Source organism: Colias croceus, chromosome 2 (genome assembly GCF_905220415.1).
Source record: "Colias croceus chromosome 2, ilColCroc2.1".
Classification (NCBI taxonomy): domain Eukaryota; kingdom Metazoa; phylum Arthropoda; class Insecta; order Lepidoptera; family Pieridae; genus Colias; species Colias croceus.
Window position 1 is genome coordinate 6,095,848 of NC_059538.1, and position 13,745 is coordinate 6,109,592.

At 31.4% G+C, this 13,745-nt stretch overlaps 2 protein-coding genes across 4 annotated transcripts; one reads left to right on the forward strand and one right to left on the reverse strand.

Moving 5' to 3' along the window:
- Window positions 1-53: 53 nt before the first annotated feature.
- LOC123705657 (daxx-like protein) lies at window positions 54-7,503 on the reverse strand. Of its 3 annotated transcripts, none has more exons than XM_045654556.1 (8): window positions 7,256-7,503; window positions 5,892-7,182; window positions 5,208-5,376; window positions 4,480-4,742; window positions 2,450-2,633; window positions 1,216-2,287; window positions 763-1,128; window positions 54-400 (listed from the first exon to the last, which is right to left on the reverse strand). In XM_045654556.1, exons 1-7 carry the CDS (start codon window positions 7,319-7,321, stop codon window positions 781-783), a joined length of 3,393 nt encoding a protein of 1,130 aa, XP_045510512.1. In that variant the 5' UTR covers window positions 7,322-7,503; the 3' UTR covers window positions 54-400; window positions 763-780. The 3 variants fall into 3 exon arrangements, with proteins under 3 accessions (XP_045510512.1, XP_045510513.1, XP_045510511.1); XM_045654557.1 differs by having other exon boundaries at window positions 763-821; window positions 909-2,287; XM_045654555.1 differs by having other exon boundaries at window positions 763-2,287.
- A 2,003-nt stretch (window positions 7,504-9,506) lies between these two features.
- On the forward strand, window positions 9,507-13,533 carry LOC123705659 (NEDD8-conjugating enzyme Ubc12). Its single transcript, XM_045654559.1, has 4 exons — window positions 9,507-9,864; window positions 10,056-10,189; window positions 11,122-11,289; window positions 13,327-13,533. Exons 1-4 carry the CDS (start codon window positions 9,756-9,758, stop codon window positions 13,465-13,467), a joined length of 552 nt encoding a protein of 183 aa, XP_045510515.1. The 5' UTR covers window positions 9,507-9,755; the 3' UTR covers window positions 13,468-13,533.
- The last annotated feature ends 212 nt before the right edge of the window (window positions 13,534-13,745 follow it).

Here is a 13,745-nt window from a genome sequence, read left to right on the forward strand (position 1 = left end):
AGATGTTGCCTGTTGCATTCTTATTTAAGGGAACAAAATGAAAGAAACTTCTCTTCACTATTGAAATTTTATTGAGTACAAACAAAAAATACTAAATTATAATAATATACATTTTCACTTATAACTTGCAGCAGATGATGTGCATCAAATATTTAAGAAAAATATCATATCAGAAATAATGATATTTCTAAATCCTAAATCATAACAATAAAAGTATTGGGTATAATTAAATTATATATATGTACATATTATACCATAAACCTGTGATGCAAATACAATTAATTTTAAACAGCATAATATTTATTTGCATATTTAAAATTTGCCAATGATTAATTTGAAGCTGAATATTGTTCAGTCTTTAATATTTGCTTTCTATTTAGAAAATTATTAAATATTGGCCACTACACCACCGAAACTAGCGCCCCCCCAACATTTTATTTTTTTACTCCTAAACCAGATCAAATTTAAAAAATCTAGCTCGGTACTTTGCTAGTATATTACTTGTAGTATTTTTGGTATTACTTTTCATTATTTTGCATTCGGTAAATTAGGAGAACTTTTGATTACCGCCAAAAGTGGCCACTTTTGGCGGTAATCAAAAGTTCTCTAGAATAATGAACAGTTAGAATAGTGAAAAGTAATACCAAAAATACTACAAGTAATATACTAGCAAAGTACCGAGCTAGATTTTTTAAATTTGATCTGGTTAAGGAGTAAAAAAATAAAATGTTCGGTGGCGCTAGTTTCGGTGGTGTAGGCCTCTTAATTAAATCTGTACAATTATATATTTTCTGTGACTGACATAGCCAAATCTTCTTGATCTATTTTGGTGTTAGTATTTTCCACATTTGAGTCACTTTTTTCTATTTCGTCGCTGCATAGTGGAGGCATAGCCAAATCTTCTTGATCTATTTTGGTGTTAGTATTTTCCACATTTGAGTCACTTTTTTCTATTTCGTCGCTGCATAGTGGAGGCATAGCCAAATCTTCTTGATCTATTTTGGTGTTAGTATTTTCCACATTTGAGTCACTTTTTTCTATTTCGTCGCTGCATAGTGGAGGCATAGCCAAATCTTCTTGATCTATTTTGGTGTTAGTATTTTCCACATTTGAGTCACTTTTTTCTATTTCGTCGCTGCATAGTGGAGGCATAGCCAAATCTTCTTGATCTATTTTGATGTTAGTATTTTCCACATTTGAGTCACTTTTTTCTATTTCGTCGCTGCATAGTGGAGGCACAAGATTTTCATTTTTATCGTTTTGTATGAGACCTTTCTCTTTATCTTCAATATTATTTTCATTTGGTGTTAGAATACCGATACATGTTTCTGAAATTGATATATTATCATCTCCTAAATTAACACACGCTTCGACTTCTTTGTCATTAACTATGTGATCATCATCATCAGATGAACCAAGCAAAATATTCTCATTTGCTTCTTCCGCCTCCGGTGACAGCAGAATCTGCTCAGGTTGGGTAACGATATCATTATGTTCTTGGGTGGCATCTTCGGCGTGTGTCATATTTTTAATATTTTCACCATTACAATTATCAGTAGTAGTCTGTTTCTGGATATTATTACAATCACCAGATAACATTTCAACTTCATTAATGTTAGATAATTCTTCCACTTTATTTTCGATACTCACTTCAAAGTGTTTATTATTAGCATCTTCAAGGGTATTTTCGGAATCAGAGTAACTTGAGTTTTCAATGCTTATAACATCCATAGCGTACAGAGTAGATCTTTCAGCATCACCTCTTGGGTTTTCATTATCAGAATCAGATAAACTAATTGGCGATTCTGATTCTGAATCTACTTCAGAAGAATTTGCTTCATTTTCCGAATATAATTTTTGCAAAAGGTGTAATTCATCAACGTCTGATTCAATATTATTATCCTCACTAATAGTCTGTAATTCATTATCGTCATTATCTTTAGGTTCGGAATCACTATTTATTATTTCATTATCTTTCTCTTTCTGAACATTACTACCGCTTCCACCGTCATCAACGTGATCCGATTTTCCTTTATCGCACTCAATCTGATCCGATTTTTCTTGATCGTCTTCTACATTTTTAGGTACTACTTCTTTTGATCTTTCATTAACCAATTTAGACTTTTCCTGGATAAGCCTCTTTAAACGACTTTTTCTCTTTTCTTTATCTTTTAATAAAGTGCTGTCTGCATCATCATCTTCCTCACTCTCTATTGGAGATTCGTCAGCTTCTTTATCGCCTATTTCTACTGCTTCTAATTTTAATTGAATTTGTCGATCAGCATACCTAAAAAAATCAATCAATTTAAAATAGTTCTTTAATAATATAAGCAAAAAGTTCAAATACTGACATTCACTTTATTAAAAATGAAGGTTAAAATAACATTCTTCTAATAAAGAAACAAAATATATACTAGTTTACTTTGGATAAATAAATTATAGTACTTACTTGTTGAAAACTTCTGACTCCTTTTTCGCAGCTACTTCTTTGTTTTTCTGTAGAATGTTCTTAAGATCTTCATCCTTTTCAGCAGGGTCTTCAGTTGTTGGTAGTCTAGATGCTGCTATTCTCCATTCGTTCTCCTGTCGACGTCTTTGTAATTTTTTGCCACAACTTGTAAATATAGATCGAGCTGGAAATATAAAGATGCTCTATATTTTTTTTTTTAGTTCTTACTTTTATACTAATCAAGTAATGACAATTGAATGATTAAAGTAATGAAAACGCGAAAATACATAATAATTTTTAAGTAATATAAGGTTCCCTCATTCCTACATGTAGACTAATGACGAGTTAAATTAATAGACTGGAGTAGAAGCCTTTAAAAATAATAAAAAGATAAAAAAAATCGCAGTCGGATGAAACCCATTGGAAAATGAGGGGAATATGATTAAAATAAAAGGAAAAATAAATTACGGTCAATCCGAGTTCGGGAAGTGAGGGGGGGAGCTTTTAAGAGATTAAAATGGTTTCTCTCGATTTCCGACAAAACTAAAAGTCCTACGGAAAAAAGTTCAATGGCAAAGTTGTAGGTAATTAAAAGTTCTACAACTTTTGTATTCACAATTTTATCACATAACCTCAAAATTTAGGTGAAAAATTCAAAAAACCATGTTTTTGGTTTTTTATTTATATCTACTTCAAAATTTTTTTTTTTTTTTTCTACGAAATTTGGTGAAAATTTACTTTATTATGTCCCAAATACATTGTAATTTATTTGATTGAAAATATTTATTTTTTCGCCTTATTTTGAATTAATACCAAAAAAACAACCTAACTTTCAATCGAAAAGTCACCGAAAAAAAATAAATTTATATACTACTATACAGGGTGTCCCACTATTGGTATACTAAGCGCGAAGGGACTTGTAGTTTTGCATGCACTGATCACGTAAAAAATACTTAAAAAACAAAATTACGTCAAAAAATTTTGCTAAATTTTTCCTGGTAATCTATGTTTTATTCTTTAGCTTCGCGCAGCTGGCATATACCACTTCTATAATGTGAGCATTTTGTCTATGAAAACATAATCTTAAAAGATAGCTCACGTGCGGGTTGCTTGTTATGGGTATACACTTTTACACAGTTTTAAGAATCCATCTATTTGAAAAAAATATGCGTCTAGAATTTTATAAGTATTTTTTACGAACTCTGCGTATGCAAAACTATAACCTATAACCCAGCGCGGCCTAAGATGATCCCTATGACAGTTCGTCTTAGTGATTGCTCGTATGATGGATCGTGTCGATACTTTACTATTTTATAGGCAAAGGCGTGGTTTGCATTCAGCCACGTCGGTAAACATGTTTTTACAAATATTATAAAATGAATTTTTAACGTCTATTATGTAAACGAAACGGTAAGTAAAACAAAAGTTTTCCAAAACATAAAAATGCACCTTATCATTTTCTCGTAATTTTTAACCCGTTTAACACAGTGTATATTATTTTATCATGAAAATGGAATCCCCCATTTAATTTTCCTAAAAAACTTATATTATCATAGGTAAGTAAATTAACGCGAACGGTAATTAATTAATTAATTATGCTGCGATGTTCTGTTCCATTAAATAGTGAATGAACTATAGCTTAAGCATGGAAAAAATGTGAACTCGTTTCCATTATCGAAATTTGTTTATCGATACTTTCCGCACTAGTCGATAAATGCCAACGATGTAAGTTTTGAAGGACGTAAACGTAAAGTCAGATTGATCTAATTTCTCGTTAATGTTAAGAATTGTTATAATTCCAACGGAATATCATTGTAATGGCATAAAGCTACTTAAAAATTAATAAATACCATTTTTAGACGCCTCCAATACGTTTCTAATTTAATGGTGACGCCATTACAAGTTTGTCTCTTGAGAATAACTGTCAGTGTCATAGGGATCATCTTAGGTCGCGCCGGGTATACTTTGAGCTTAGTATACCAGCAGTGGGACACCTTGTATAGTAAGTTTCAATCTTTCAAATATTTTACCTTCTTCTATAATTTCCATTTCACTCCAGCCAAGTTTATCTTCCTGGTTGGCCTCTCTTACACAACGTAGCACATCATGGAAATCAGGAAATGGTAGCGGCGCTCCAATTGGCACTTTAACATTGATAAGCTTTTCAACTTTACGTACAGGGCCGGATGGTCGGCCAGGACGAACCTCAAGTTTAATACTTGGCTCTGATGGCATTTTAGTGTTTGTCAACTGACAGAACTTTGCGTGTACTTTGACTAATCTTTCTTTATACCTAAAATATACATAACTCATTAAAAATCACTGTCCTCCTGATATCCAAGTAATTCAACAAGAGGAAATATAAAACAATGTACATTTTATTTATATATATACATTTTATTTATTTATAAAATAAAAACAGGCAAATTGATTCTTATGGGAATCCAAAATTACCATAATTGATATAATTCTCTATGCCTTATGGTAACTTTTTATTTATACAGACAAGCAATTTTAATAAAGTTCCTATTATAGATGGAAGTCCTAGTATGATGTAATTTAAATATATGTAATATTATGATTGTATTGCAGAAGGTTATACCTAACCTGCATAAGGTTGCTAATATGTAAAAATGTATTGGTAAGCAATAAATTATTTGAATTTGAAAAAAGTGTCAATTATTACTTCAGTATTTAAACAAAATAAACAATATAAGAGAAAATTTTAATTTATTAAATTAGTATTTAAATTATTTACCTCTCAGTTAACAAATAAACTGAGTCATCATCATCATCAAAGTCAACTTCCTGTTCTTCAAGCTTTTGAATAGCTCTGTGTAATTTCTTCAGTGTTTTTTCCAACTTTCGAATTTGTCTCTGACGCTTAGTGTCATATTCACTTCTATCCATTGTGTCTTCATTAGAGTCTGAAAAATAATTTTAAGTATTAAAAAATACTACTTAATGCTCCATGGAAAAATTCAAAATGTAAATTAAGTTTAATAAAAGAATAAATAAATATTGCATAATTGGGCTGACAGAACATAAAAAATCAAATTAAATCTTTAATAATATTATAAAGCTGAAGAGTTTGTTTGTTTGAACGCGCTAATCTTGGGAACTACTGGTCCGATTTGAAAAATTCTTTCGGTGTTAGATAGCCCATTTATCGAGGAAGGTTCTAGGTTATATATCATCACGCTTCGACCAACAGGGGTGGAGCCACGGGGGTGAAACCGCGCGGAGAAGCTAGTATGTAATAATATCCTTTCGCAAATGATTGAATGTTTATGTACAAAACAAAATACAACCTCAAGATGATGTTGATAATGGATTTCAAAATTAATATTAAAAAAATATTATAAGCTTGGATAAACACATTCCATTCAAGTGAATAATAAAAAAGAACTACATCAAATACAGTATTAAAGAAGCATCAAACCTTCATAGTCATCTTCATTCTTTATATTGGCTTTCGTCATTTTCCGTTGCATATTTAACTCATCAACAACATCCTTAATATAAAGATACATTTTGTCTGGTGATGCTTCTATAGCAAGAATCTTTCCAGACACCAAGTCTGTGAACTCCTCTGAATCAACAAACTCTTTAGAACATTGTCTATAATATGCTTTGATTTTCTTTTCAACTATCTTTTTCATGTCATCAGAGTTTTCAATATGAAAACATGTATCAATAAACTTTTGATAAGTAGCATTGAATTCCTTGTCTTGCCTAGAGTCAGTTTCCCTTGATTCAGTTTTACGCTGGTCATTCAAGTTACTCGGCTTTGTTTTATTTGCTCTGTATTCATGGTTAATTTTTATTACATCATTCTCTTCCATAGGTTGGATTTCAATTTCTACCATTCCATTATTTTCAATAGGTATCTCATGTGGATAATCAAGTTTCTTTTTACTATTTTTATCTTGCTTTGAGTTTAATGTTGGATTATTTTCATCTTTGTTAACAAATGCTTTTATGGGGCTATCTTCAATAGTGATAGCATTGCTAGCTTCACCAGTATGTTTAGATTGGGCAGGTTTTATTGGACTATCTTCAATAGTTATTTCAATGTATCTGTTTGGTTCAGGTTCCTTATTATTTTGTTCTTCTAACGATTCAACTTTTTCTAGACTTGTGTCTGTCTTTAAACTTACTCCATCATCTTCCTCTTCAGGTCTTTTGTACCACTGAGGTACGGATGTAGATGCTACTGGCACATCTTCATCATCAATTTCAACTGTTTGTAATACTTGAGGGGAATGTTTTTTAGTTTTCATTTTCTTTTGTGATTGTTTACCTAATTGAGATATGTTCCTTGTAGGAGAATCATTTGTTCTTTTAATTGTTATACTTGGAGGCAAATTATTTAAGAGCATCCTACCAGGTATAATACCCTTTATTTTGGTCTTATTTGAAATTGTGGCTTTATTAGCAACATTAGTAGTTGAATTAGCAGGCCTAATGGGCTTACACATTTTAATTGGTATACAGCTGAGTCCTTGTTTCTTTGCTAGAAGACATTGCATATTAGCTGATATCCTTGCAGTTTCTCTAACATTACTGTTTACAAGCTGTTGTGGCAATTTAATTGAAGCATTTATGTTTTTTTTATTTAAGTCAAGTTTCTGACTTTTCTCCGGCGCCTTTTTAGAGGGCTTTATAGTTAAACCTGGAAGTTTCGCGTATGGATTTGGTATGCGTACCATAGCATTGGGTATAGTTTTTTTCTGTGGACACAAATAAGAACACTATTAATTTTAATGAAAGCAAAAAAATTGCCAATAGATTGTTTAAATCTACCTTTTTTGGTGCAGGTTCCTTCTCTTCATCGGAAGACCCCAATTCAATAACATCTTCGTTAGACATTTTCCTATAGCTGAGCAAAATAATGTAAGAAAGATTATATATTACTTATACAAAGTATTTGTATGAATTTTCACAATATTTAGTGTAATTTTTGCTTCCTTTATTATAAGTTAAATATTCTAAACCGCTTTATTTTATTATACACGTTATTACAAGACAAGCGTCAAGCAGGACAAGCAGTAGCCACAATATATATAAAAGTACTCTGTGGAGCAAGTAATATGCAGTAGCCAATTCAATTCAATTTTTCGAAGGGTGGCAATAGCCAGTAAGCACAAGAAGCTAGAACTCAAAAGTCAAAGTCAAGTCACAGATGTCATCATTATGTCCAATTTTAACAGTCTCCACTCTCCACAGAGTAGGTATTCATAATGCCTAGCATTCACTAATAATCACTGGCCAAGTGGCCAATTTAATCTCGTTTCTTTTTGCCACTACAATTTCCAATATAACATCGCCCCGCACATAAAACCGAAAGACATTCTTCGATAAGAACTATTAGACCGGGAGATATTGACACAAAATTTCGAGTCATTTGTAACAGGATGGCATGGCGGTTCTACAGGAGTCTTAAGTACGCAATGACAAAAAGAAAAACGATGGTGTGAACGCTGGTACCGGCGGCTTAGTCGCATGGGCGTTAGTCGAACTCGTCGGAAAAATAGCGAAAGTCAAACGATTTGTAACACATAAATTTTAGAATTTACCGATAGCCCATAAAAAAGAAGTAGGCGGAAGTGTCATGCCATACTTTTCCGGTGTGACTTATAGCCCGCCATACCGACGCGACGCGAATGTGTTGATTTAAAAAAAACAATTCAACCATTTGTACCAGGCTAACTTTTGCACAGGTAACCATCGTCGTGCAGCCATTTACGAAAATCGCCATGCCATACTTTTCGGACGATTCCAAATGGTCGTCATACCGCCGAAAATCTGCAATATGGTCGCGTTCATATCTTATTTGTAAAAAAAATATAACCATTAACATTTAGCGCTCTATTTGACCGAAAATACACAGACTAGTGCTTTTTTGCTTTTGGCCTTGTGCCTTTTCAAAAATTGGCAACACTGCACGTCACGGCACGACAAGATTCGGCAAATATGTTGCGCCGCGGCCGTGACGCCCGTGACGCATCATGTGGTTTCGTGGTGGTTTCGCCTAGAGAATTAAATTCATCGAACGAGCGGGCGATCCATCATGTCACCATAACAGTCCATAAGAGATTAAAAAATGAATAATTTCGTGAATTGTTAACAGCAATTCCAATTTTTCATATAATCTGACAACTTTTTTCTATTTTTCTCCGCCATTTTAGGGATGTCGAAAGTGAAAAAAAATATCGATATATCGATACATCGATATTTAAAAAAATTTCAATATCGATATTGATATTTTTATTAAAAAATATCGATATATCGGTATGATTTGACAGAGAATATTCGTGCTTTAAAAATTAATTTATTTGGTGTAATCTAATTCAATCATCTTACATTTCTAGATAAATATTAATTAATATACATAATTTATAATTTTTTATAAATCAAATAACCATTCAAAAATTTTTTATTATATAATAATTATAATAAAATTTGTTAAAAGATGTTAGTATAATTTTATTTTTGGGATTTTTTAATCTTAAAACTTATAAATGTTTATTAGTCCGAAAAAAAATATCGGTTTTTATACCTTTTCGATGCTTAGAATTTTATATCGATACATCGATATATCGAACTATTAAATATCGCTTAAAAATATCGATATATTGTAAAAATAATATCGATGTATCGATATTTTTTCAACAAGCCTACGCCATTTTACGACGTTCCATAATAAAAACGTGATTATGTTGGTAGATAAATTCCTTTAAATCTGATTCATAGCTTCCTAATATGAATTCTTTATAGCCGTTTCGAATCCGATTCCGATATGAAAATAATATTTTATATTATGATTTACCGAAAGAGACCATTAAAATCTTATTAAAATATTATTAAATCCCCGTATGAATAAATCTGTCAGCTCCACGTCAGCTCAAATTTTGGATCAAACTTGGCTCAAACCACGCTCAAACACTGTGCTCAAACTTGGCTCAGCTCAAACACATTTTTATTATCTATGTCACAGATACAAAAAAGCATACATAGCTGTCATTTCGCCTATAGATAAAAAAAAATTTAGAGAAAACTATATTTATTGCATTTTTTCAGAAATCCTCAAAATACCTACCTACTAGTGCTTTTTCTGTTTCCATTTCTTCCTGTGAACATTTTGCAGTTATTATATACCTAATGGAAAAATAAATAAAACATTTTTGTGTCGTTACTTGTAAAGTGTACCTATTGTTAATTGATATTTCATATTTGATTGAAGCTGTCAAAATATATTGTGTTTTAATCAATTTCATAAAAGTATTTAGATCGAATTAGGACAATGATTAAACTTTTTTCTTTAAAACAACAAAAAAAAGATGAAGAAGGATCAGCACGAGCAGGCGGTTCACAAAAAAAGGCGTCAGCAGCACAATTGCGGATCACAAAAGGTTGGTAAAGAGCAAGATTCGAATGTCTTATAATTTTATCTTTATATGCAATTCTTTTACTTTATATAAAAATTTATTATATTTTCGTTGCTTGTGAGTATTGCTTAAAGTATTTGTCCACGGTAAAATTATATATACTCTCCTATCTTTTTTCAGTTCTATCATAACTTTATAACTTCTTTGCTTTACAGATTTGAATGAATTAAATTTACCCAAGACATGTAACACAGAGTTTCCAGACCCAGATGATTTACTCAATTTCAAGTTAATAATTTGTCCAGATGAGGGTTTTTATAGAGGAGGGAGATTTGTATTTAGCTTTAAGGTAAATCAATATGAAGGCTTTAATATCTAGACAATAGAGGCAGTTATAAATTTATAAAGAATAGAAAAATTCGATCACGAGGCGGGACTCGAACCCGCATCCTTTCGCGCCATTCCGGGGCGGATGCCTGATCAACTCAATTCAATAGAGGCAGTTAGTTATTCAAAATTAGAAGCACATCACTATGTAAGAATCTACTTTTTCTACAACTGTGGTGATTGAGGAAAACCTAAATCTTTCAGGAGGAGTTATTTAGGAGGAAAGCATTATAGCTCTTGTCAATAAATTCAATGATAGTTTTTTTTTTAAACTTAATATCTTCAAATATATTAAAAGCAATCTGTAAATATATGTTTTTGGATGAAGCAATTTAATTTAGTAGGTACTGTAAAAATTTATATTCTTGTCTCTTGAATGATAATATTTTTAATCCATTTAAAATTCAAATGTCTAAGACAATTAATAGAAGAAGTCCACTGCTACGAAAGTAGCCTATGTCCATATACTAAATATCTTATGTCAAATTTCAGCAGTGGATTTTGCATAAAAGAGTAACAAATATCAATTCACACATTCTCACAAAGTTTAATTTTATAATCAAATTTTATCAACAAAACTATGAAATTGAATTAGTGCATTGATGCAAAGTCTCGTAACTCAGTCTTAGACATACATGTTGATTATTATACTGAGTATATCTTTATGATTGTACTAAAAAATAGTGAAAATGTTGGTACTAAGTATGTAAGTAGTTATTTTAGTACTGGTTGTTATGCCTTTAGGCAAAAGCAAGTATTTGTATTGGTTGTGTTGTTTGGTTGGTTACAACCTATGTTCACTACCAAGTATTGTCATCAAATCATAATCAAAATACAGTTCCTAAGTTGTCAAGCTAGTAATTTGTTGTGTCATAAAATAATTTACTTTTTTAGGTAGGACCAAACTATCCTCATGAACCACCCAAAGTGAAATGTGAAACAGCTGTGTATCATCCCAATATAGACCTAGAGGGCAATGTATGTTTAAATATACTCAGAGAAGACTGGAAACCAGTGCTCACTGTTAACTCTATAGTTTATGGATTACAGTATTTATTCTTGGTAAGCATTTAAACTATATTCACATGAAAATCTGACAAGCTGTTTAGGCTCTAGGGTGTGCCGAAGAAATATACATACCTACTCCTTCTGTTGCGGTCTCAGCTTCCCATTTAGTACCATTTTTCAAAATTTTAATATTTAACATTTTTTTCAATTAAACATTGGTAATATTATGAAATATCATAGTATGTATTCAAAATACCATAACAAGAAAAAGCAAGCCTCATTTCTCATTTGGAAAAATTGTCTTAAATTAGAACTTTTTATTCTAGAATAGCTTTTTAATTAAAACTGCTGACTGATTACAATTGAAAATGCTTAAAAACATTTTCACCAATTTTAAATTAATTGTATTTTCATAAAAAACCAAGTGTAGGTGTAATTTTTAATAAAATATATTACTGCGAATGTCCGAAACGAGAACGATTCAAAAAAAAGAATGACCCATGATAATAATTAAAAAAAAATCTATAATATTTATACACTTTGTCCTAATAAAAAAATAGGCAGAATTAGGTTCTGCCTCTCACTTGCTCGGCTAGTGCGTTTTGGGATCACGGTTCTAATAACCTAACGCAAATGTAACTTAGTCTTGATAAGTGCATTTATTTATAAAATGTATGCATAATTCGCTCATAATGTACCAAGTCGTCGTGGTGTAAGATAACTGTAACAGGTGAATGACCAAAATCGTCATGAAAAGGATAAATGACGTTCATTCACCAATGATTTTAGTGAATGTTAACAGTCACCAGTGTATCACCACATGTAACACAGCATTTCGGACTAACATAAAATACACTAAGAATAATTAAATTACTACCTACATATTGATTATGAACAAAAAACAATGCCATAAGGAGAGGTTTACCTCCATTAATAAATAATATGCAATAGTGCTAAGTTTTGGAAGTTAAAATATCAAATATGTATACTGTACAGAATGTACACGCTCAAAAAGGGCAAGACAAAGTCAGTTAATTGCCCGACTAGTGTAGGCTTGCGAGTAAAATGTAGTCTGTTGGATGCGTGAGAGTGCGCCTTATTATAAAAGTTACAATATTGTTGGTGTATATAAACTGTCTATCCTTTTGATACGTGATTGTAGTAGTGTATATTTATTTGAGAGTAAATTCGGGACTTGACCTTGATTATTTAAAGCTATTGAATGATGAATCACATCACCAAAGTTCGGCTATGCAATGTGTAGTGTGTACTTAATTTAAGTAAGTAGTTGATATAAAAATAAACCTTAAACTGTTGTATTTAACTTAACCGACGCGACGTATCAAAAAACGGAGGTTATCAATTCGTTTGTAGCTTTTTTTATTTTATTTTAGGATGTAGGTATAACATAGAAATTAAAATATAAAAGTCTGAAAACACTTCGTGCATCAAATAGCCCCAAAAACAGAAAGATCTATGTACTATTTTAAAATATTATTACCTAAGAATTACGATTGGGGTACCATAAATCTTATATCTAGTTACAAAAAAAAAAGGAGAAACAAACACGAAATGTGAACCGTCATTTTTGGGATGCAAATGTATTCACGGCTATATCCAAAGATTTATTATTTCGTCAAAGTTAAATTATCAGTATTTTAACCCACCGAACTTAAGTAAATCGGTCATATAAATCGATAAATATAAAGAGTGTTGTGTGCTATATTTAGAATATTGGTCATTTAGTAGAACTAGGTATGATGCGCGGGCGAGTTTGCTTACTCCAGTGAACTACTAAGATCTATTATCACTTCAATAATAACATCTGAAAAAACTAATTGTATTTTAATTAGTTGCGACTAATACTAATTAAAATGCTATTTGCATATCGCTCGGACTTCAAATATTCGGTTTCAGAAATCCTGATTCTTAGAATATTATGTAATGATGATTAGGTTTAAACTTTAAATCGATAATTTGCATTCCATACATATAAAAACAATAATTAAGTAGGAATATGCATAATTAGCAGACCTTCCGAATGCCGAAATAACTTGTTTTAGGGTGGTAATTTTGTTTTTTTTTTTAAAGGAACCAAATCCCGAAGATCCTCTCAATAAAGAAGCAGCGGATGAGCTCCAGAGTAACCGAAGACTATTTGAACAACATGTGCAGCGCGCCATGCGCGGCGGCTACGTCGGATCCTCATACTTTGAACGGTGCCTCAAGTGAACACGACTCATCTGTAAATTATATATCAACATTATACAAATAAATAAATCTCACAATTACATCATATACGTATCTTTATTCTTTGCTTCTGAAATTCTATGCAATTTTTTTAAATTTAATTTAAAACTGTGATTGAAAATATTGTCTGCTCTCAATCTTTACCTTTGTATAGAAATTCAAAATAGTAAGAACTAAGAAATTGTAAAGAAAGCGCCACATGGGAAATACGATACAAATACAGAGTTGACATTGTATCGTGTACCTACGTAATATGGTAG